Here is a 26,299-nt window from a genome sequence, read left to right on the forward strand (position 1 = left end):
CAACACCCCTCACCCTCACCCTCACTCTTTACCCTCCACCCCCACCCCAACCCCCACCCTCATCCTCTACCCTCACCCTCACCCCTTACTGCACACACATGTACATACACTCTAACCCCCAAGTGCCATCACCTCTACCCCAATAGACCCTCATACCTACTCCTCACCTTCTACTCCATATGCACCCTCATACTCAACTCCTGCACTCACCCCTACTCCACACACACATGCAAACACCTCACCTTATGCACACACACTCCTACCCCCATGCTGTGCCCTCACACACAGCTCCCCAAACCGCCCAGCCTACTCCCACATACCCACGTACACCTACCCCATCCCCCGCACGCCCCCACATCCAGTTCCCATACACACCTACCCCCTACACACTCTCAAACCTCACCTCACATAAATACCTACCCAACATCCTGAGATATATTTCATAACCCAGCCCCTCTCTCCACATAAAGCCAACTCTCACACACATCCCCACCCATTCTGTTAAGGTCACGAATCTACAGCAGTGTTTCAAAAGCTGCTCACTGAGGGATGTCTGAAATCTGTTGTCCCTCAGTCATTCTGAAAGCAGCAGGTAACTAGGTGGGCTGAAGATCCCACCTCTGCCACACCCAGAGACAAGGAAGGGTCTGGTGCAAACCTCTCCAGTGCTTAGGGGCTGCTGTCTGGGAGGCTATGGCTCACCTGAAGCACCTGCCTGAGACCAGGATATTTTTAATGGCTTCCTCCTTTCTGGGCTGTTTTCCCAGCAGCTGAGTATGAAAACAAGAACCAAGGTTGTTGACAGGAGGTGGAGAAGGTACAAGGGCACCAAGTTTTGAAGGATTTAATATTTCGTAATGCTTCCTACTGGAGGACCTTGGAAATCAGTGACCTCTCATAAAAAGCAAAACTGTTCTGAAGATTAAGAAATAATGCCATAGAAATCTAAAATGGTGCCATCACTATGTAAAACAGTATGGTGGGTCCCCCAGAAATTAAAAATAGAATTACCATATAGTTCAGAATCCTATTGCTGGGCAGATAGACAAAATAATTGAAAAACGGGACTTGAACAGATATTCATACACTCATACTCACAGTAGCCAACAGATATGTTATGGATGAAACTGTATCTCTTCAAAATTTATATGTTGAAGCCCTAACCCCCAATGTGACTATATTTCAAGACAGAACCTTTAATGACATACAAAGGTGGAGCTCTAATCCAATATGACTGATGTCCTTATAAGAGGAGGAAGAGACACCAGGGACAGACACATGCTCAGGCAGAGGGCCATGTGAGGAGACAATAAGAAGGCAGTTATCTGCAAGCCAAGGAGAGAGGTCTCAGGAGAAACCCACCCTGCGGGCACCTCAGTCTTGGACTTCCAGCCTCCAGAACTGTGAGAAAATAAATTTCTGCTGCTTAGCCACACAGTCTGGAGTGCTTTGTTATGGAAGCCCTAGCACACTATACAGGGTAGAAGCAACCCAAGTGTCCATCAGTGGATATCAACAAAACATAGGCATGTACATACAATGAACCACTGGTCAGCATTCAGAAGGAAGGAGATTCTGACACATGCCACAACATACATGAACCTTGAGGATGCTATGCTAAGTGAAATAAGCCAGTCACAGAAGGACAAAAACCACAGAATTCCACTTTTATAAGGTAGAGTAGTAAAATTTATTGAGACAGAAAGTGGAATGGTTGCCAAGGGCTGGTGGTGGGAGTGGGGGATAGGACGAGCATGGGGATGGAAAGCTATTGTTTACTGATAATAGGTTTTCAGATTGGGAGAATGGAAAATGTTCTTGGGACGGATGGATGGATGGTGGTGATGGTTGCACAACAGTGTGACTATAATTAATGCCAACAAATTACACACTTCAGATATTGCTAAAGTAGTAAACTTTATATATTTTTTACTACAGTTTTTTTAATGAATGAAAAATAAAGTCAAAAGAAAGGCTTACATTCTTTCTTTTTTTAACTCTACCTTTCTTTTTTTTTTTCAATTGGGGAGCCAGCAGGCTGTCTCACACTCAAAAGTGCTCTTGTATATTTCAAAAGCAAAAGTGGGCACAACTTTCAGGTTCTCACAGAACCAGATGGGTTATCATCTCTGCTATGTGTCTGACCTTGGCCAAATATCCTGGCTACCCCAAGCCTTAATTTCCTCATTTGTTAAAAGAGGTAGTAATATCCTTAACAATGGCATCTGCTCTCTAAGGGCTGCTCTCAGAATTAAAAGAGGGAAGGCATGGAAAGCACTTTATGGAGCACCAGAATGTGGCAATCACTCAAGGACTAGACTCTGTGACTATAAATATCTCCAAACCCCAGAGGCCACTGGGCAGAGCTCTGGCCATGCAGCAAGGCCATAGTCCACATGGACTCTGAGGCCTTGACTCATCACTTTGCCTCCAGAGTCTCATTTCTGCACCTGCCCTGTAAGATCCTCAGGCTAGACTACTTCCAAGTCCCCTTCCAACTTTAAAGGAAAGAAAAGCAAACAGGCACAAAGACTGAGAATGGGTGTACACAGAACCTGGCAGGAAGTGGGTGCTTGGACAGTGTTTATGGAACTGGACCGAGTGTTCATGCAATGCAAATGAGTAAAAAATTTCACTGCACAGGAGTTTGCATTCAGAGGTCTTTGGACTCCCACCGGGAGCAAGGTATAATGTTGTGACCCAGTGAGAGTGAGAAGTATCCATCGGTTGTTCCATCCATCTTCCTCTGCCACCTTCTCCCTCACTTGTACTCATACTGAATAAGACTGAGTGCCAATGAGATCTAGTTGCACAGCTGGTTTATTCCTGTCTGAGCTACTAGACAGGACTAAGCTTAGAGGAATGGAGAAGAAAAGAAAAGGCAAATGGAGCAGGAGAGAGAAGATGAAGGTCTGGAGAGACAGGATCTCCAAATAGAGAACAAGAAGGCAAAATGGAAGAGACACTGCAGACCAGCCATCTTCCATATCCTTTCCCAACCTGCACTGTCCTATTACCTGAAGACAATCTGCCTTTTTTGCACCAGAGGACACAAGTAAGAGGGTAGGAACTTGGACACTCTGTGTGGGATGGGCCATGAAGATGCCTGAGGACCAAGAAGCCCAGGGACAAAGGGGATGGGAGAATCTGCCTATCAGTAATCTACACCACTGTCACCTACATGTCTTTCCAATGGATGACAGGAGACATCCAGCCTGTCCTATCAAGGCTGAACCCCACAGAGCCATCCCAAGAAGGCTCATGGACAGCTTGCAGCGCATACACAGGGTTTGTTTTTAACTTGCAGATGTTCTGCATGCGTGCAGCTCCAATTCTCAGGCAGCCTTCCAAGCACAAAGAGCTGCACTCTGGGGTATGAAGCTTCCATCAGCCTCTTCCCATGGGGCTTCCAGTCTAGTGGGGAGATAGCTAATAAATGAGCCAACAAATCAAACCGTGACAAGTATTATTATTATGGGACTATGGAAGAAAGAAAAGGCAAGAGGTAGAGAGTGACTAACCAACCAATTCACCATTCAATCAAGACTGATGTAGTGGCCTTTAATGCAGGAACATGTTTTTCCCTCTACCGAAAAATGAAGGACAGTAAATCCCCGCAGTCCTGGTGCAACCTCAGCCCAGCCCTTCCCTTATGGGATTTCCACTCCTGTGAGGTTGCCTCCCTAGTCCGTCACTCAGAGCCAGCCTGCTAGAGCTTTTCCAGGTTTACATCCAAAATCACCCTGAATGGATGTGTAGAATCTGCAGGAAAATGGAGTAAAAGCTAATGGATCCTCTAGATAACAGTGACCACCTCTGCTTCTCCAACTATCCCATCTGGTTAAGAAAGAAGCCAGAGAGAAGTCTGTGAAACTTAGGTGTGGTTTTCTTTAAAAAGCCAACTTTTTCCCTTTTACATAATGGAGAATATGCTACTTGTTTTAGAAAATACTCTACTCATTTTCTCTCCTCTACAATTACTCAGGTCCCACTTTAGTTGGGTTAAAATAGAGAACACCCACACAGGCTGGGTGGTTAAATGTTATTTTAGGGTGCCTTTGTCTGCAGTTCACCAATTGCACAGCAGGGACAGATTACATTTAGTTTGTAAAAAGGGTCTAGTGTCCCTCTCCCGTTCCATTGTATATCTAAGAATTGCATGTAGATTCTCTACAGTGATATGGAGCATCTGCTCAAATTTGGGGATATGACTAGCTCTTCAAATATCCCCATTTCTACTTACCACTCTTCTTCCCTGAATCTTCATGTTTCCCAAGTATACTATTGGAGACCCCCAAAAACCCAGAATTATTACTTGTAGGGCAAGCCCCTTGTAATACAGGCTTCCCCTACTAAGTAAGTGTTCTAGAAACCCATCAGCATCAGTGTACCAGCCAGCATTGTTGTGAGAGGCTGCATTTGGCTTTAGTGAATCTTTTTTTGGAGGGTCTTTCAACACATTTGCCCATTTCATGATGAGTGATTTACGAGTGCACGTGCCCATACCACACTGAACATTTAGTAGTTTTTGACCAAAAATGGCATGACCCTTGTGACCCACCCTCCCTGTTCACCCGATCTCACCCCAAGTGACTTTTTTATTTTGTTTCCCTGGATGAAAAAAGTCCTCATAAGGAAACGTTTTGCCATGTGGAAGAGGTGAAACAAAAAATGGCAAAAGCATTAAAAAGCATCAAAAACAGTTCAAACACTGTTTTGAGCAGTGGAAAAGGTGTCTCAATAGGTGTATTGCATCAAACAAAGAGTACTTTGAAGGTGACAAAGTTTAAACATGTAAGAATAAGTACACAATTTTTTATAACTAAATTCCGGTTTTGGGGGGTCCCCCCTCCTTGTATTCCCACCACACACATATAATACCTTTCGTTTTCATCCACTAATTCACCTGGTCCCTCCTCTCCCTCCTACCCCAGGCCCTGTACAGCTGTAGTTCCTTCACAGTCAAAATCTCATTAAATTATTGTGCCAATTCTAATTACCTTATCTCAACAGTCCCATCCCCGTTTCCCTCTTAATCTTGCTTATTTTCTTCCCAACACTCATCATAATGTGTGATTTTATTTGTCTACTTGTTTATTGGCTCTTTTTTAGCTCCATAAGGGCCTCCATTGTTCATGGCTGCATCCACGCACAATGTGTAGATCAAGGGTCGATCAATAAAGAGATCGTCATTGTTTATTAGTTTTGTTTTTCTGGACCCTTTAATCAGTACTTGGGGAGGCTCCTCTTAGTATCCAATTTCAAGCCCCTTTGCTGCCTGACCTGGAAACCTTATAGTACTTAAAAAATCACTGGGAAGTTTATGAAAGACGTGCACACCCAAGCACAGACTAGGATTCCTAGAAATTCTGATTCAGTAGGTCTGCATCAGGATCTTTCAATATAAGAGGTCCCAGGTCTACACTTGGGGAAACAATGCCCTATTCCCTGGAGTCTTGACCCACTCTGAATGTTGCCTTGGTTGCTCACTTAGCTCTACTGGGGACTATGTCACTTGTGTCACCAGATGCTTTACAGCAGAACACACCTCAGCTCAGCCCTCCCCAGGTTCTCTCTGGGTGAGATGCTCAGATCTCACTTTTCTGCACTGCTCAACAGAGAAAGCCAACGTAAAGAACAAGCTATGAACTTTAAGGAGCCCTCTGTTGACAAGAGGATCCAGGTCCTATTTGGATCTTATTAGCAATTCTTTTTAAACAAAGACAACCTAGCCACAACACACAATGACACAAACTACATTTCCATTCAGTCAAATGATTTTAACCTGGGAAGGAATCTTGTACTTAGTTTCACCTCATTTTGATATCCTTGTCTTGTTTACCTCCTTTTTTTTTTTTTCTTTGAGTTGGAGTCTCACCTGTTGCCCAGGCTGGAGTGCAGTGGCACACTCACGGCCACCCCAGCACCGACCTGCTGGGCTCCAGCAACCTTTCCTCCTCACACTTCCAAGTAGCTGGAACTATACAGGTGCACGCTACCACGCCTGGATAATTTTTTTATTTATTGTAGAGATGAGGTCTCACCAAGTTGCCTGGGCTGGTCTCGAACCCTCAGGCTCAGGCAATCCACTCACCTCGGCCCCCCAAAGTGCTGGGATTACAAGTTGAGCCACTGAGCCCAGACTTGTTCACCTTATTACATGAACAGTAAAAATAAGATATTTGGGAGAGAATAATACAGTGTTATAAACTCACATTTAAAATCAGAACTGAACTTTTCTAGATAACAAGACTAATTTTTCTGAAAATAGAATGTGTCTCATTGAAGGAATGAACTTCAATAGCTTCTCATTGGAGTTACTAGCACTGAACTACCCCAAAGCACAGATATTAAGATGCATAAAACCCTAGCTAATCATTTTTTCCAGAACATTAATTATATCCCAAGGGCTGAAGTCCAAAGCTAATCTGGGTTGTAGCCCATATGGTTACTTCTTTGTGGCTATTTTTGTTCCAATTTCTCTTAGCCCTGAAAAATATTCTGCTTCAAAACTAAACTCAGTGCAATGTGAATACAGTAGGAGGTCCACTGGTCCCTTATTCTGGTTCATTCTGTGTCACTAGGCAATTCATCCAACTGCACCAGCCAATACGTTCTTTACTTTTTCTGATGACACGACTTTAACCCTCAATTTCTAAAATTTAATGAATATTATAAATCAGTAACAGTCCATTGGAAACCATAAAATCACATACCATGTGAAATAAGTTATATAATCCATGCTTCTAAAGATGCCAGACCAACACTGGAAGGCATTAGCCATGTTCTCAAATACTTGTTATATAAATATATACATATGTATTTCAACTGACACATAAAAATCGTACATATTTAATTGTACATATAGTGAATTCTGATATATGCAATATACAGTGATCAAATCAGGTTAATGAGCAAATTCATTGCCTCAAGTATTTATCATCTGTTTGTGTTGTGAACATTCAAAATCCTCTCTTCTAGCTACTTGAAAATCTGTAATATGAGGGAGGGACCCCAAAAAACCCAGACTTATCTTTTGGAGGGTGGGCCCCTTGTGGTACTGTCTTCTCCTACCAGATAAGTATTCTAGGAACCCACTGTATCAGTGTACCAGCCAGCATTGCTGTGAGAAGCTGCGTTCGGCTTCAGTGAATTTTGTTTTTGGAGATTATTTCACATTTGCCCATTACATGATGAGTGATTTACACAAACAATCCGCCCATACCGCACTGAGTGTTCAGCAGGTTTTTATCAAAAATAGCATGACCCCCACACTCCACCTTCCCTATTCACCAGATCTTGCCACAAGCAACTTTCTTTTGTTTCCCAGATGAATAATGTCCTCTAAGGGAAACATTTTGCCCATGTGGAAGAGGCAAAACAAAAAAATGGCAGAAGCACTAAAAGGCATCATAATTGGAGTTCAAAAACTGTTTTGAGTCGTGTTGAAAGTATCTCAATAGGTGTACTGCATCAAACTAATACTACTTTGAAGGTGACTAAAGTTTAAACATGTAAGAATAAATACACAATTTTTAAGAAATAACTTCTGTTTTTTTGGTTCCCCCTCATATATTACTGACTATAGTCACCCTACAGTGCTATAGAATACTACAGTTTATTCCTCCCATCTAACTATAATTTTATATCCTTTAACCAATTCTTCCCTAGCCCTCTCTCTCTGCTAGTTTTGCCAGCCTCTAGTAACAATTATTCTACTCTCTGCATCCTATCCTACTCTCTACTTTCATGAGATCAACTTTTTAACTTTCTATACATGAGTGACAACATGTAGCAGTTCTCTTTTTGTGCCTGACTTATTTCACTTAACGTAATGTCCTCCAGATTCATCCGGGTTGCCATAAATGACAGGATTTCATTCTTTTTATGGCTGAATAATATTCCATTAATGGGAAACTGCCAGGACACGGGAGTTGGGATTGGCAGTTGAGGGAAACTGCTAGTGGGGGGGGGGCCACACCTCATCAATAAGTGTACCTGCATATTGAACATTTGTATACATAACCCTGAACTGTACCCCACATCTTTAAAATAAAAAATTTAAAAGTTAAAAAAAGAATTGCATATATTTATGAAACTTAAAAAACAATTCCATTGTGTGTATACACCACATTTTCTTTAGCCATTCATCTGCTGGTGGACACAAGTTGTCAAATACTAATATTTTGTTAGAAAACACGAAAATTCATCTTTTGCCTTCCTTAAAACTTGAGTTTTATAACCCTGAGAAAGTCAACAATATCCTAAAGTAGGAAACATGTGCCAAGACTAGGAAGCCAGACGTCTAGACTTGATGTATGTTCTTATAAATCTCCAAAAAATGGTAATAACAAAGCTCATTCTTTCTGCAGCTCCCACACCTCACCCCTGCACCAAACCTGGAGCTGGTACACATTTGCTTCTCAATAAACCCTGTTGAAAGAAAGAATGACTCCATAGAAAAACATATCTAAAAAGTCACAGCTCCCAGGTAAAATTTGATTTATAGGTCAGCAGTAATATCTTTTAAAAGTTACCAGGGTCGGGAGAGCAGAATATATATATGGTATATATGGAAACTATCAACTTTGTGTTTTAGAAAGTGGGAGCATGAGGAAAAACAAACCAACAAAACCCCCTCCCCATCATTTCATCACAAAATGAAAAATTTTTTTAAATATATGGGGTACAATTCAGGGTTAGGGATACAAATGTTAATTATGCAGGTACCCTTGTTGATGAGGTGCACCCCTCCCTTCCCTGGCAATTTCCCTCAACTACCAATCCCACCCCCTCCTTCCCTGGCAGTTTCCCACTACTGCCAATCCCTTTCTTATAGTATTATGATAACTGTTCAAGGTTCACTTATGAGTGAGAACATATGATACTCTGTTCTTTGTTTCTGTGATAGATCACTGAGTATGCTAGACTCTAAATCCATCCAAGTTGCTGTGAAGTCCATATGTTTGTCTTTCTTTATGGCTGTATAATATTCCAAAAAATGTGTATATGTACCACATTTTTTTTCTTATCCAGTCCAGCTCTGATGGGTTGGGTTCCATGTTTTTGCTATTGTGACTAGAGCTGCAACAAACATGCGTGTGCAGGCACTTTTTTGTAGAATGATTTGAGTTCCTCCAGGTATATTCCAAATAGGGGAATTGTTGGGTCATATGGAAGGTCAATTTCTAGTTCTTTTAAAAATCGCCACACTGTCTTCCAAAGAGGTTGCACTAGCTTGCACTCCCACCAGCAGTGTAGAAGGGTTCCTTACAAAATGAAAATTTTAAGAATACTCTTTAAATGAAAGAGTTGTTTGCAGACTTTAGCTTTATGAAAAATTCACTACATTCATTGTTCTTATAGCTATACTTTTGCTACAAAGCAATGAACACTCCACATAGGCTGACTCCTAGGAGCCAGAATGGATATAGTACCTTCTAGCCTTCCGCAAGAGAGTAGAAAATTAGTAGCATGTACAGAAATGAGAGTCAGCAACAAGGAAAAGAATCAAGATAGCATTCCAGAAAAAAAGACCAGGGGTCAACAGGACAGCCCAGCATCCAATTAACCATCTTCTGAGGACAGCACTTCCAGAGGAGAAGGGGAAATGAGAAAGGCTGGCAGGCAAAAGGCAAACACAGGTGAGGGTCAGCTAGGTGAGTACTGCCACAATAGCTCTGCTCAGCCCAATATTTCTGTTGCTTCTCCAAGGCAATTTTTGAACAAGGACGAATATGGGCAGCTGCTACGACAGGTTCCACTTTTACTGCCAACACTACTCTGAGGATTTCCCTGAGGGTGAAGACTACAGACCTGCTTCCTCTGGAGATATGAAGCCAGGCTGGAGAGTTGCCTCCGCATGACGGGGCAGAATAAACCAGGCCTGGAAGCAGTTCAGAGTTTCTTTGCTGTGCAGTTAGTTCATTCAACTGGGAATGAGAACTAGGTTCACACTATGACTATGCTGGCTACAGAATGTCCTCACTGACATTGACAACAAAAGTTGGCTAAAATTAAATGAATCATAGGATACTGTTCCAGCTGAGAAACAAACCTTGGTAGGGGAGCAAGGTGACTCTATCTCAACTCAGGAAACCATACCAGAAAAATGCCAAGAGGCGTCCTGCAGTGGTCCAGCAGAGAGGAAAATTATCTAGGAGATCATGCTTCCAGAAACCAATATTATGTAGCCCAGCATCCAATTAACCATCTTCTGAGGACAGCACTCCCAGATCCTAAGCGGGGAAATAGAGCCCAAGTCCAGCAAAGCAGCTTATTTCAAACCCCAAGGTCATAGTGACTGGTTCAGGAATGCGCACATGCCCCACCCATATAAATGAGACTCAGGTATGGGGCTTTTTAGAGATAGAGAGACTCTTATTCCACTGTGTGGTAGGCAGACTCCTAAAGGTGGCCTCCAAGATTCCTACACCCGATTATTCAAACACTAATCTAGGTACTATGATGAAGGGATTTATAGATGTAATTAAAATTTTAAATCAGCTGACCAAATAAAGATATAGAAATTATTATTTTTTTTTTTTTTTGAGTTGGAGTCTCACCCTGTCGCCCAGACTGGAGTGCAGTGGCCGCTCCCGGCCACCGCAGCCTCGACCTGCTGGGCTCCGGCGATCCTTCTGCCTCAGCCTTCCAAGTAGCTGGAACTACAGGCGCACGCTACCCCACCGGCTAATTTTTGATTTATTGTAGAGATGAAGTCTCGCCAAGTTGCCCAGGCTGGTCTCGAACCCGCAGGCTCAGGCAATCCACTCACCTCAGCCTCCCAAAGGCGCGGGATTACAGGCTGAGCCACCGAGCCCGGCTCAGAAATTATTTGAGTGAATTTAAACCAATCAGACGAGTTCTTTAAAATGCAGAGAACTTCTTCCAGCTGGTAGCAGCAGATGACATCAGAGAAATTCAAAGCACAAGAAGGATTTGCTGTGCTGTTGCTGGCTCCAAGACAAAGAATGAGGAGGAGTATGATGGTCTCTAGAAGCTGAGAGCTGCCCCAACTGTGAACCATCAAGGAAGCAGAAACCACAGTTCTACAACTACAAGGAACTAGATTCAGGCAATAACTTAAAGGAGCTTGGATATGGACTCTTCTCCAGAACCTCTGGATAAGAACCGGCCCCAGCCAGCAGCTTGATTTCAGTTTCATGAGACTCTGAGCAAGCCCTATTGAGTCCACCCAAATTTCTGCCCTGCATAACTGTCCTAATAAATGAGTGTTTAAAACCACTAAACTTCTGGTAATTTATCACATAGTAACTGAAAACTAATATACACTAGAATTACTGGCTAAATAATGTGTCCCTAGAGGGAGATTGACTTAAACATGAAGCCAATATAGGAAACAGGAACCAAGAGATAGAAAAAGATGGCATCTCCACAATGAGTTTTTAATCCCTAGACCTGACCATGCATAGAGCCTATCCTGATACAACTTTCAGCTGTATGTCAATAAAATCCTGTTATGATTAAAACTAGGTTGAATTGACTTTCAGTCACATAAAAAGTATCCCAAATACTTTTTAAAAATTCTCAATCTATCCTGAAATAGAGCCCATCTCTACAGACTGGGTTTGCATTTGAATAGAAAAATACAGCTGCCTGTTCTTACAGAAATAGTACCATTCAAACAGTTCAGGAGGGCTAAAGCCCTAAAGAAGTCTTTTGCTAGACCATTTTCTCAAAATTAAAACAATTTTGAGGGAGAAACATATCTTGAACAAAACAGTTAAGTACCATTTTGAGGCTCAAGTTGGCTTGATGTCAAAATATCTATATGATAAAATGTGGAATGGTAATTTTAAAAAAGTCCTCTGCATGGAGGTACACATGGGCATAGATACATGCACATAGATTCAAAAAGAGACACTGCAAATGTGCAAATTGTTCTACTTTTAACAAAATTAAAATATTAAAGGATTCTTCATAGATTTCTTTTCTTTTCTTTTTTTTTTTTGAGTTGGAGTCTCACTCGGTTGCCCAGACTGGAGTGCAGTGGCCGCTCCCGGCCACCGCAGCCTTGACCCACTGGGCTCCGGCGATCCTTCCGCCTCAGCCTTCCAAGTAGCTGGAACTACAGGCATGTGCTACCACACCCGGCTAATTTTTTGATTTATTGCAGAGATGAGGTCTCACCAAGTTGCCCAGGCAGGTCTTGAACCCGCGAGCTCAGGCAATCCACTCACCTCAGCCTCCCAAGGTGCGGGATTACAGGCTGAGCCACTGAGCCCGGCTCTTCATAGATTTCTTTAACATTGGGACGAATGTTGAACTACTATGACTAGCATAATTCAACAAATAATGAGTAACAGTAGTATGTAAAAAAGATTAATTTTTCATATTTATTTCAAGTAAATAAATATTTCATACCTAGCCAAATAAAATCAGATATCCCCTTTCTAGAATAAGTTTTTAATCCCCTTTCTAGAATAAGTGATTAAGTTTCAAGTTTAAACTTCTTATTATTGATATTATGTCATTATTAAGCATTTGCTGCATGCTAATAATTTATTACATTTACTTTTTATAACATAGATTTTTCTGGAAGATTCCAATGATATTTCTATGGGTTTTGGTAGAACCACAATCAGAATATAGCATAGCACAAATGTGAAGCCAAGCTCACTTTGAACACTTCTGTTCCTCTGGTTCTTCAGAAATCAGTGAGAATGATGATGCCAACACAAATCTGGAAATCTCCTAGCTATTTGTGACAAAGTCAAAAACTGAATTTCAAAGCAGCCATGGAAGTGGAACACACTTGTAGGATGCCCAGTAGGGCCAATTAACAGCTAAAATGTTTCTATTCTATTCTATTCTATAAAACAAATAGCACCCACAATGGTGTGTTCAGAATATAATTAATAGTTTTTCCATTAAAGGAATGTTATTATCCACTCACTCCAAGCACTCATAAAAGTATCAGGGAATTGATGTTTGTCTCTTTCAGATATATTAGGTTTATTAGTTACCTGGTGAAATGCTTAGCCATTGGGACTGTTAATTTTCCTCATGAAGAATAATGTGATTAGAATTTCTCTACCTTCATGAACATTTCCATTCCTTACTCTCCACCTCACAAAGTTAGAAAGCAGATAGCAGAGTAGGACGGATAAATTATCGATATCCTTTAGACCCTTACTGCTGAGTCTACCAATTTCTTCACCCCTTTCCATTCTATGACCTGAATATCTAGGACTCAGTGACTTCCATCTGAGTTGGTTTCCTCCTCTCCATCAGTGGCTCTTACATGTTCAGTTACTTCAAAGGCTAAGCTGAAAATCATGCTAACATATGTCTCCAACCCCTTCAGTTTCAATGCCACTTTCACCTAATTTTAGCTGGCCATCTCAGCAGGTTGCCATAAACTTCCAGTGTCTCAAATCTTCTAATCTCTTGCCCGCACCCCTTCTATCTGTTCCACTCCCTGCAAGTGAACTTATTTTGTCCTCCTAATTGTATTAAGGTTCTGGATTCTTCCATGTTCTTACAATCAATCATCCCACTTACACTCCTTACCTCATAGGAAGCATATATGGAGGAGACAGACAGCTGTCTCCACAGTTTGATTCTGGAGACACACAAAAAAAGTAAGTATGCCCAACTGGAAGTATTTTCCCTGGTGATCCCTGAAGTCTTAGCTACCTTGAAATTCTCACCATTGGAGTTGTAAAGTTTATTGGTGGGCAAAAGACCGATGCAACATTTATTCGTTTTCCCATTTCAAGATCTAACATCTGCTTCTTTGTGCTTAACACACCACTTCTGGGTAAACCCATTAACCCATAACAAGACTGTTTAAAAATGTTTTAAGATGTATAAACTGGCTGCTTAGGTTGGAGAGGATAAATTGTAGAGTTGGTATATGCCCACAATAAATGGTAGAGTTGGTGTATGCCAGTATAAGACAGTTTCATAACAAGCAAGCCTCAAAGATGAAGGAAATACTAAATCCTTGTAAGGACATCAAAGTATCTTCTTCAAAAATCAGTTGATTTATGGCTGACCTTACCATTATGACCTCAGAATTCCAGGTAAAAAGTAAAATGGAAACAAACTCCATATTCACTCAGCTGACACTTGTTTTATCCAAAAGGTAAATGCATAATGCCTTCCAAGTGTCTGTCACATTAAAAAAATAAAAAAGCATTTTTTTCCCTGCATACAGGGGCCATGAACAGTTTTTGAGGTGATATTACCTTCTGTAGGATGATGGCATAAAAGTTGGGTTTGGCGAGTATTATGGCAGAACCAGGAAGAACACCCAAAGTGACCCAGAGCTTCAGCATGCTCCTCAGGACGACTATACGATTGCAGATCCTCAGCTGACCACTACTTTACTTATGATAATGTGGCCTTGCTTGCTCATATAAGACTAACTAAGCTAAGCACATATGCCACTTTTATAGCACTATTTGTTATTTATTATTTATTCCCCAAAACAAGGCCTTGAGATGGTGGTTGGGCCACAAGGAAGCCTTAATCCTGAGTTACTCTGGGACAATTTGCTTCATTCCATTCTTGACGGGAGCCTATGGCTAAATTCTACAAACACTGGGAAAATGAAAAAAAGGACAGAATACCTGAGTGTTAAAACTAAAACACCACAATACCAAATACTCTCAGTTATAAGTGGAATCTTAAAACATTGAACTCATAGTAGGGAGTAAATTGGTGGTTACCAAAGATTTATGGGTGTGGTAAACAGGGCAAATGGAGATCTGGTTAATGGATACGAATTTTCAATTAGATAGGAGGAATAAATTCTGGTGTTCTATCATTGCACAGCGTGGTGACTATAGTTAATAATAATGTATTTTATGTTTCAAAATAGCTGAAAGAGAGGATTTTAAATGTTCTCATCACAAAGAAATAAAAAATATTTTAGTTGATGAATATGCTAATTAGCCTGATTTGATCAGTCCACAACGGTATACATGTATTGGAACATCCCATTATACCCTGTAAATGTATATAATTATTATTTGTCAATTTAAAAAAATTAAACTTAAAAAAAATCCCTGAAAGAATTCCTAGAGTTAGTACAATTCAAAACCTCCTGCCTTAATTTTACAAATGAAAACTAAAACAAGTTGATGTGTTGCTCTTTAATAATAAACTGGAAGTTGGAAAATATAGTTTGAGGGTCCAATATGGCATGGCTTTTCAGAAAAGGGATTTTCTTTGTACATGTTTTATTTTTCTTAATTAAAATTGAAGCCAGGAATGAGATCTACAAATGTGTAGACAGTGAAAACAATCATTCTGTTCTCATTTTATCTTTCAAGTCCCTTTCTGATCTATTGAATTCTTATCAATTACATGGCTGTGGCAGACTAATAAGACCAAGAATTAAGGTGGATGAGACACTGAGAGATCTGAAATCTAATAATTTTTCAATTCAGGATTTAGGAAACCCCAAACAATGAAATATCTTACTGACTTATAGAGGCAGAATCAGATAGCTCAGGTGAATGGTAATGGGGAGATTAAATCAGTTTTTCAGAAAAAAAAAAATCCCTATACCCTTGTCCCAGAAGCACCAATAAGCATAGACTAAAAATCCAATTCCTATCAAGAGACTCAGGGTAAAAAACTAGGAGCTCGAGACTGGCAGAGGTAAAGTGAGACTGTCAGCAGTCAAATCCATACTGATGCCAAAAGGAAACGAGAAGTTAGTGAGTTTTTCAGTCCACTGGGAAAGTGTGGAAAGCACAAACAGAGACACCATACACAGATACTTCTTTCCATGTATGACCATATCAGGTGCAGGAGACCTCAGTCAAGCACAGCTCTAGAACCGAACCACACCTGCATCCCATCTACTGGGGACAGAGAAAGTGGACTAAGAAGTTCAAATAGTAGAAAGGAAATACCAAATATGAAATTTGGGGACAGTATAAGACACATCTGTAGCATCTTATAATAATTATTATTATTTATGTACAACATCAGCATCCATGGAAACATCTGGAAAATACTTGTGGACTGTGTTTCTTTTTGATTTTAGACTTGCAAGCTGATATGGAAGAAAGAGTGCAGATTTGGAACTGGTAGGCTTTTTTAGAAAAGGGTGGAGGTGGTAAATAAATAAAAGTAAGGAACAAAGAACAATAAAGAGAGCTCACATAACAAAAAATCTTTATCTTACATGTCCATTTAGAGATAGAAGAATACTCCTATAAAAAGTCAGCTGTACGGCAGGGCTCAGCGGCTCAGCCTGTAATCCCAGTACTTCGGGAGGCTGAGGCGAGTGGATTGCCTGAACCCGCAGGTTCAAGACAAGCCAGGGTAACTTGGTAAGAAATCATCTACACAATAAATCAAAAAAAAATTAGCCGGGTGTGGTAGCGCACGCCTACAGTTCCTGCTACTTGGAAGGCTGAGGCGGAAGGATTGCCAGAGCCCAGCAGGTCCACACTGGGGTGGCCGTGAGCCTACGTGCCACTGTACTTCAACCTGGGTGACAGAGTGAGACTCCAACTAAAAAAAAAAAAAAATAAAAAGTCAGCTGTACAAAGAGGCCATAAAACAGCTTATAATAATTTAAAAAATCAATAATACCTGATCATAATAGTCAAAAACTAGAGACAACCATTCAGTAGGTTACAGTAAGGCAAGTGAAAACTACAACTACATGTCAAACATGAATGAATCTCACAATCATAATGTAAAGTAAATGAAGCAAGACACAAAAGAGTACATGTAACTCATTCATAGAAAGCTCAAAAATAGCAGTCATCTTTACAGGGGAATAGTGACTGGAAGGAATTACAGAGAGGCATCCAGAATGCTGGTATTGCCACTTCTTGATCTATATGCTGGTCACACACATTGCAAGAATTCATCCATCTATACATTTCCAATCTGTGCATTTCTTCTGTACATATTTTCTATTTCCATTAAAAATATTACAGCAGTTTCCCATCTGTGGTTCCATAGAACTCTTTCGCCTAAATAAATGTTATTAAGAGATTCTTCCATACAAGAGTGTGGTTAATAAGTTGAGAAATGCTGGGAAAGATGCAGTTAAATAGATTCCCACTCTGCAGGACGTCTCCTTCAATGAGTGTGAACACGTTGACCCTCCTGTGTGGCCTCTGTCCCATTCATGCTGCACCCCCTTCAAGCTTCTCTAAGCTCTCTTTTTGTCTCTCAAATTTTGGCCACGACAGAAGCCACATGAAAGAATGTGAATCTATACACAGAATTCACCCTCTGACTGGGACAAGATCACCTTGTGCACACACTGTATTCAATCAGTCTGGATCAGCAGCTCCACCTTTGCATGGAAACAAGGACATTGCGGGTGGGGAAGAGGGATACATAACATCAATAAGGATGCCTGATCCTAATCCAGGCGAAGTAAGGTCCAATGGTAGGCCCAAACTTGACCTGCATGTAAACCACTTATGTACCCAAACCTAACTTGTACCCCACATCTTAAAAAAAAAAATTGTTTAAAAAGAAAACAAGTATTTTAAATATGGCACTGCCTGCTGTTTCAGATGCACATCTCCATCCAGCACTCTTGCTCTCATGCAATCTCAGCACAGTGAGCTGGCACATTTCATGTCATTTGCAAATACCATATAGTAAAGGAATACCAAAAAAGCTGATTTTCAAATAGAACTTTTCACAGCTGTAATTTGGAAATGTTCAAGTAATCTAGGCATTCTCATGGGTTTCCAACTCAAAAAAAAAAAAGTTTCTCCCAAATACTTGAAAGCTATCACGAGTTGACTCTAACAATCACCTCATTTTTCTAGTCATTTGTGTCAAAACAAACCATTGCTTCCTTACAACTAGCATTTTGCTTGTTCACAGTGGGGCAGACAGCTGTGTTCATTGATTCAGGCTCTTGCCTCTTTTCTCTTAAACTCTTTTTTACTCTTGTTGCCACGAGTGAGACTGTGGAATTTGGAGCCTGCCACTATACACACACACAAATAACAAACAGCATTTTGTGTTCTTATCTTTAGGACATTTTTCACAACTCTAGCTGTTTAATGTGGCTTAACCAGGAAGCTGGTTTACCTTTAGCTATTTGTTTCTACCAAGTTCCACCAAAAAGAAAGACAGAAAAAGAAAATCACCTAAATTTAGCTAAACACATTTTGGCGGGGTGGGGGGCTGAGGAGTGGTAAAGAAGAGATGTACTTTCAAAATGCCAAATGAACCATTTGTCTAAAGTCCATCATTTCTCTTCTAGGCATCTGATCAAGTATTTTCACTCTCTCTGCTATGCTCCTAATCAGACACACCACCCAGTGCTTCTTAATTTACAATGAGGACAAGAAAAGCCAGACAGGGTATTTCAAACCGGTGACTTAAGCCAAGGCATTCATAATAATAGGTATCCTAATTATATTATATTGATTTCAAACAGGAGAATTAAATTACATATTCCAAAGAAAATCCAGAACAAGTTAATTAACATTGTGATGTCCAGCTTGGTGGGAAATCATTTGGATTGGAAAATATGGCTTCATGTCTCAAAATCTATGAAAACCATATTGCAAACACCAAACTATATCATGCTCACTGGATAAACAATAAGCATTATTATGTTTGAAACTGCAAAAGCCATTAGGAAAAACAGAGAGAAGATGCAAACAAAATAAGATTAAGAGAAATTTTTACAAATGGCCACTGTCACAGACATGGTTATACAATCCTGAAGCAAAAGAAAAAGAGTGTAATGAAATGACTGCTGGACTTGGATCAGGGCCAAGACGTGGAGAGCAGTCTCGCAAATAATATTTTAAATATGTTTGCTCCAGAGCAAGAAAAAATATTACCAACTGAACAAAGACCTACAAGCATGAGAAGTTCGCTTATGAGCAAAAATACTTAAAGATTTAATCAGAAAGAATTCCTAGTACTATGAAAAAGAATAATAAATCTCATGATTGATTAATTCATGTTCATATAATGAGCAACGATCGCACCTACCTCATTTAAGTCCTGCTGAGTTTCAAAAGCATCCTTTGACCAAATGGCAGCCCTCTGGTCTATTCTATAAAATACAAAGGGAAATTATTTCCATTAAAAAGAAATATTTCAACACACACACATTTGAAGCTGACTGGTACAGATCTGGCCATCTCCTGTTAAAAACCCTTAGTGATGTCCCACTGCCTGTAGAATAAAATCCAGACTCCTTACAAGGGACTGTGATCCGTGACAGCATTTGAACCCTGCCAGCCTTCCTGGTCCCACTTCCTACCACTCTCACCCTTGCTCACCATACCCTGCCACCCTAGCCTTCTCTTTGTTTATTGAGTACATAGTACTTGTTCCTGTCAAACCTTTGCGCTTGCTGTCCCTGGGCTCAGATTGCTCTCCCCCTAGATCTGCATACAGCTGACTCTTCTCATCACATATGCATCAGCTCAGCTCACATGCCACCTCTCCTGGAAGGCCCTCCTCACCCTCCTTACTAGAAGCAGCCCGTCTCCTCACCCCACCCCAGCACACTGTTCTGCACATCTTTCTAGTCCTTCTTGCTATCTGAACTTACATGTTTATTGCATTTTGTACTAAAATGTAAGCTCCAAGAAAGCACTGACTATGTCCACTTTCTACACTGCTAAATCCTCACTGCCTAGTACAAATTCACATTTTTTAATGAATGAATGAATGTGATCTGATACAGTTGTTACAGAAAGACATACTTTGTCCACTGAAGACAGCTTTTGGAAAGTTCATCCTATCTCTTACGCAATAAATGTCATAGTCATTGCTGGGTTATATGGAGCTATGACATAGATGTGGGTTGTCACCGCCAAAACTCGTGTTGAAATTTTACTCCCAGTGTGTTGGGAAGTGGGGCCTGGTGGAAAGTGTTTGAGTCCTGGGGTGGATCACTCAAGAACAGATTAATGCCTTCTCATGGACAGGGGTGAAGAGGGAGTAGAGAGTTCTTGTTCTCTCAGAAATAAAGTAGTTCCTTAGTGAGAAGGTTGTGAAAAATAGTTTCTCGCTCTTGCCTCCTCTCTCACCATGTGACCTCTTTTCACACATACATTTCCCTTCCACTTTCCATCATGAGAGGAAGCTGCCTGAGGGCTTTAACAGATGCAGCTATCCAATCTTGAACTTTGCAGTTACCAGAATCCTAAGCCAAACAAATTTCTTTTCTTAATAAATTACCCGGCCTCAGATCTTCCTTTATTGCAACATTAAACTAAGACACATGGTAAAGCTGGGTTTTGCTACTACATAATTCATAATAGAAGAGAATTGACTTAAAACAAGGCATATCAACTCTGAGTCAATTTTCTATTTTTTTTTTTTTTTTGAGTTGGAGTCTCACTCTGTCGCTCAGACTGGAGTGCAGTGGCCGCTCCCAGCCACCGTAGCTTCGCCTGCTGGGCTCCAGCAATCCTTCCGCCTCAGCCTCCCGAATAGCCGGAATTACAGGCGCACGCTACCACGCCCAGCTAATTTTTGGTTTTATTGTAGAGATGAGGTCTCGCCTGCCCAGGCAGTTCTCGAACTTGTGGACTCAGGCAATCCACTCACCTCAGCCTCCCAAAGGTGCAGGATTACAGGCTGAGCCACCGAACCCGACTCTGAGTTAATTTTCTTTGGCTTAAAAACACACACACACACACACACACACACACACACACACACACACACACACACACACACCCCTCCACTGCTGTTGGATGCTTAGGTCCAAATCATGATTTGTCCAAATTCTATAGTCCAATGGTATCTGTTAAATAGCATTCAAGTTTTTCTTCAGCAGTTTGCATGGTATTATGTAATATATTAAATTACAGTTATTATTCTTATAAAAAGGCCAGTTATCTTAATGAATGAGAGATTCCGTCAGTATTAAGTCATTTATAAAAATATTTATTTAGGGACATAACTATTTACAGTTATTCAGCTCTTATTTTGTCTCAATTTGAATCCTGAAAAAACATATACATCCTCTGAATGGGCAACAAGATTGATTTCAAATTGTCATAACGCACATTTAGAAATGCCACAAGCCTAGCTTCTTCAAAATATTCTTAAGAATGTGAAGTTCTTTCAATCCACAGGCATTCCTAACTGTGCAAACAATTTATTTCTAATGAGAAAAGTAATGATATCGTAAAAGCAGAAAATGTGAAGGTCAGACTAATATCTTCCACACCTGCACAAACCCACATTTCCTCCTGGATGGGAGAAAAACTAAGGCTCCCAACACAAGCTCAGGCATAGACAGCTCAAGTGAGAAAAGAGGATGAGGTGGAAAACTGCTGGGCTTCCTATCCTATGTCCATCAATCCCCTGAGCCACAAAGTTATTTCAGGGCTTCAGAAAATACAAAGTAGCTCTTTCCTACAAAATAGGCAAAAAGACTCTTGGCAACAGAAATTAACCCATTCTACCCAGTAACATCTAAAACTTTGAATGGCTCATAGTGTTTTTTCATAATCTCCAGTGGTTCTCGAACTATGTTTCTATAGGGTAGTGCCATAAAAATAAAAAATTAGTGTTTCTTAATGGGAAAAACATTTATTAGTTTCCACTCTTCGAATACAAATTTCTCTAGGGCTTTGGTGCCAGCTTCCTGTTGATGAAGGACAGCAGACAGTAAAACAAATAAACAAAGTAGCAAATATTAATGGAAGGAAGCAGAAACATACATTGTTTACTGAGATGTAGAAGAGACTACATGGAATATACATGGACTTCCAGAAAAATTACTCTTAACCATGAGATAAACATCCAGAACCAGTTTAAGAACTGTAGTCTAAAGCATCAAAGGTATTTTAATTTATTAACCACCTGAATGTCTACTAAGTGCCTGCTCTAGTGCTGGGAAAACAATAATAAACAGGCAGGATCTATGCTTTAAGGAAGCTTACAATCTAGTGAAATCTTAAATGGAGGATAAAATTAATGAACACAGAGCCTTGAGGCTATTTCAGAAAACCAAAGATCAGAGCATAGATGTTGATTTTATAATGATGGAAAGGAACTGAAGACAGAGAGACAGATAAGAGAGACAATTTTTCAAGGATGAAAGCAATCAGGAGGTCTTGAACATAGCATGGAATGAAAGAGATGGGGTAATCAACATTATTACAAACTTTTAAGTTGGTATGACAGGAAAAATGACAAGAGGTTTTTCTAAAGGTGATTTTAAGAAAAACCATGCAATTGTGAGGTAGATGAGGCACCAGGCACAAAGAGAGGCAACTCACAAGCTCAGATTTAGGTATCTGAAGCTTGAGATGAAGCTGAAATAGGGAAGTAAAAATGTCTGGCACTCGGGCATGCTTCAGTGTGTCAGTAAAGCATGAGTGATGATAATAACAGTCATGGCTGGGCTCGGTGGCTCAGCCTTTAATCCCGCACCTTTGGGAGGCTGAGGTGAGTGGATTGCCTGAGCCCGCGAGTTCGAGACCTGCCTGGGCAGTGAGACCTCATCTCTACAATAAATTTTAAAAAATCAGCCAGGCATGGTAGCTAGCGCATGCCTGTAATTCCGGCTACTTGGAAGGCTGAGGCGGAAGGATTGCCAGAGCCCAACAGGTCGAGGCTGCGGTGGCCGGGAGCAGCCACTGCACTCCAGTCTGGGCGACAGAGTGAGATTCCAACTCAAAAATAATAATAATAATAACAGTCATGTACAGTGCCCTCAGGTAAGGTCATGTGGGAGGTTCTGTATCATTTTGTTCTTCATTGTGTGGCCAGAGCCTAGTGTGGTGCCTACCACATTCTCAGTACACATATTTTGGATAGATGGATATATGAAGCATCAGAAAGAACCAGACACAGAAATGATCTCTTGGTCTGCACTTGGGTGTGTACTCTTGGGCCACATGTTAACTTCTCTAAGTCTCCCTTTCTTTATCTGTAAAGTGACTGTGATAGCATCAGCTATCTCACAGAATAATTCATGAAATGAAAGACAGTTCATGAATGATGCTTACCACTACTATGAGCTATATTACACATATCACATATATTCTATAATCATATATAAAAATGATAGTGAAACTATTATATAGTTATGTCAATTAATGACATATTTTATTGACAATAATTGAAATGTTGTTAATAGATCAACAGAAAAAGAGAAGTAATTGGGGCCACTGAGCAGGAACTGGAACTGCTAAGGAGACAAACGAAAGACAAGCCATAAAGAAAATACAGGTGGTAAGAAGCTAACCAGACTAGCACTCTAAATACCAAAGGCAAAGAAGTTACAAGAAAAACAAGTGTCAATTTACCAGTTCTTACTACTCCAGGCTGAGTGTGCCAAGCAGTTAATTTAAACTATTACATTTAATCCTACAGATAACCACATGAGATTATCATTATTACATCTATTTGACCTAATAGGAGAAAGAGTAGTTAAATAACTTCATCCATTCATTCAACAAATATTTTTAAGCACCAACTATGTGCTAGGTACTAATGCAAGGTTTGGGAATAAAGCAGTATCTGCCCTTGTGGAACTTATATTCTCATGAAAGGAGAGAGAACATAAAGAAATAAAGCAGTGATCATCTATGGTATACCAAATGCTAAGTATTATGGAGAAAAAAAAAATTAAAACAAAGAGGACAAGACAGGCAGGAGAATTGTCCAAGCTCACACTGCAAGAAAGTGTCATAGACACCTAGAAATAATGAGAATAAAAGGGGAGAAAGAAAAGGCCACTGGAATGAAAAAGATAAAGGACATAGTAGAAGAGGAAAAAGAAAAAAAAGCTTATCATTGAAGATGTTTAGCAATGAAAAGAGAAGTAAAACAGTAGCTACGCATCTCAAATTCCCTTCTTTTTAAGATCTTTAAAGATGCTGCTTGAACCATTTACAATCCTCCTTGGATGCTGACCTACACATAAAAACTGGGCCACACTGAACACTTTCTCCAATTCTCTTACCTTCCTGCACCCAAAACAATAATAGAAAAGTGACTAAGCAAATCTATATCAAATGCATGCTTCTGAAGAGGGACAAGAGATACCTTCAACCACCACCACTGACACCGCCAGTACCATCACTACCACCATCACCACCCACCATCACCCCACCATCATTACTACTATCCTCCACCACTACCACCAACAACATCACCCACCATCATCACCACCATCACCACTACCACCACCATCACCCAGCAGCATCACCACTAGCACCACAACCACCATCATCACCCACCAGCATCATCACCAGCACAACCACTGCCATTATCACCACCACCATCATCACCACCCACCACCACCACCACCATCATTACCACTATCCTCCTCCACCATTACCACCACCACCACCAGCACCACCTACCACCACCACCATCATCACACTATCCTTCTCTACCACTACCACCACCACCACCAGCACCCACCACACCACCACCACCACCCCCACCACTACCCACCATCACCACTACTGTCACCACTATCGTCCACTACCACCAGCACCACTGCCACCCACTATCATCACCACCATCATAACCATACCACCATCATCACCCACAAGCATCACCACCACCACTACCACCATCACCACCACCCACCACCACCTCCATCACCACCACCATCACCACTCACCAACATCACCATCACCAACACCATCACCATCACCAACCAGTATCACCATCACCATTACCATCATCACCACCACCACCACCTCTTTCACCAACACCACCATCACCACCCACCAGCATCACCATTACCACCATTATCACCACCACCCACCACCACCACCTCCATCACCACCACCGTCACCACCCACCAGCACCACCATTGCCACTGCTGCCACCATCACCACTGCCACCACCACATAATTCAAAATAAAAACATTTCTCAACAGAGAATGTGAAACTTAATTGTGTGCTGATATTAAAGCGTTTCTCCGTAGTTTCAATGACTGCAAACTTGTGGATAACCCATTGAAATGCAACTTTTCTAAAAGATTTTGGTGCTCTCACTTTGCTGGAATCCTAAATCATGTGTTGAGTCAGCATTTAGGGTCATCCCACGGTGGCCTTCTCTCAGGAGGTGTGCTGGAATTCAAAACAACAAAACCAACTAAGCATTAAGATATTTTTCTTGGCCTAAGGAGAGTGTCAAACCACAGCGTGTGATAATTTGTGAAAAAGCCACATTTAAGCTCCAGGTTTTATATTTATACCAACATTGTAACTTTCTATAATTACATTAGCAGAGAAAAGTGTTTCTTATTTCAGTGAAAACCTTCCCCATCTATCATATGGCTCATGGAAGACACCTGAGAGTTATCTGACACTTTCCTCTTCGTCAAGCCCAATAGCCAATTTATTACCAAGTCCTTCAATTTCTTATCCCAAATAACTTGAATCTGCCCTCTCCCTGCTATCTCCACCACTACCATCTTGGGCCAAGCCACTACCACCTCTCATCTGAACTACCTGGATGATAATATTTTCCTCCCCTGGTCTCCCTACTTCCCATCTACCCTCACAGACCATTATCTACACAAGATCTTTCACTTTCCTTCTTTACACTACACCTAAAATAAATTTGAAAAGTACTCTTATAACATCCTAAAGGATGTAGCATCTGTCCATCTCTTCAACCTCAGCACCTGTCATTCTCCATCTCTGAGCTCCAGCTACATTGGGCTTCTTCATTTTTTGGATGCATCATAATCTTTTCCACTGTAGCTTCACATGAGCTATCACTGTGTGTATAATGCTCTTCCCTTTCCACTTTCTCTCCTTATTAACCTATTCATCCTTTAGATGCTAGGTAGCTCCCAATCAGGTCACCCTTTTATATGTTCCTACTGTATTCTGGTCTTCTACTTCTGCGATGTAATATGTTTTGGTTCTTCACTATACATTTATATAATAATTTGATTGTCTTTTTCTCATGATGGTAAGCTCTGTGGATCAGGGACCATACAAGTCTTGCTTAACATGTTATTTCTAGGACCAGTTCTGCCATACATCATACATAAGCACTCACATGTTTGTTAATAAAACAGTCACCCCAGGGTTGTGTGCAACTGCCTATTCTGACATATCCCAGAATGTGTTCAATGAATATAATACAACGGATGCTCCCTCCTCCACTTGCAGCAGGCTAGTAGAGTCCACAGGATGGAATAACTCTCGTTCCCATAAGCAAATCTTCTTCCTTGAAGAGATCTACTAGAAAGGTTAATGAGTGGATTTCGAACCCACAACTTAGAAAACCTGGGCAGAAAGAGTAAAAAAAAAAAAAGAAAAAAAAGGGCATCCAACACATTTTCAGAATGTGTCATATAAAATCAGAGCC

At 40.8% G+C, this 26,299-nt stretch overlaps 1 protein-coding gene across 1 annotated transcript in view; it reads right to left on the bottom strand.

Annotated features, from left to right (window-relative positions):
* The window catches only part of LOC103249979 (protein FAM13C-like), a 96,819-nt gene that overhangs the window by 19,134 nt on the left and 51,386 nt on the right, over nt 1–26,299 (bottom strand). Inside the window, exon 5 of the mRNA XM_008048570.1 lies at nt 18,973–19,036. Within this exon, the coding sequence (XP_008046761.1) occupies nt 18,973–19,036 (64 nt within the window). The remainder of the gene's footprint in view (nt 1–18,972; nt 19,037–26,299) is intronic.

The sequence above is a fragment of the Carlito syrichta genome, unplaced genomic scaffold (assembly GCF_000164805.1).
Source record: "Carlito syrichta isolate Samal-C Ts95f unplaced genomic scaffold, Tarsius_syrichta-2.0.1 Scaffold125952, whole genome shotgun sequence".
Classification (NCBI taxonomy): Eukaryota; Metazoa; Chordata; class Mammalia; order Primates; family Tarsiidae; genus Carlito; species Carlito syrichta.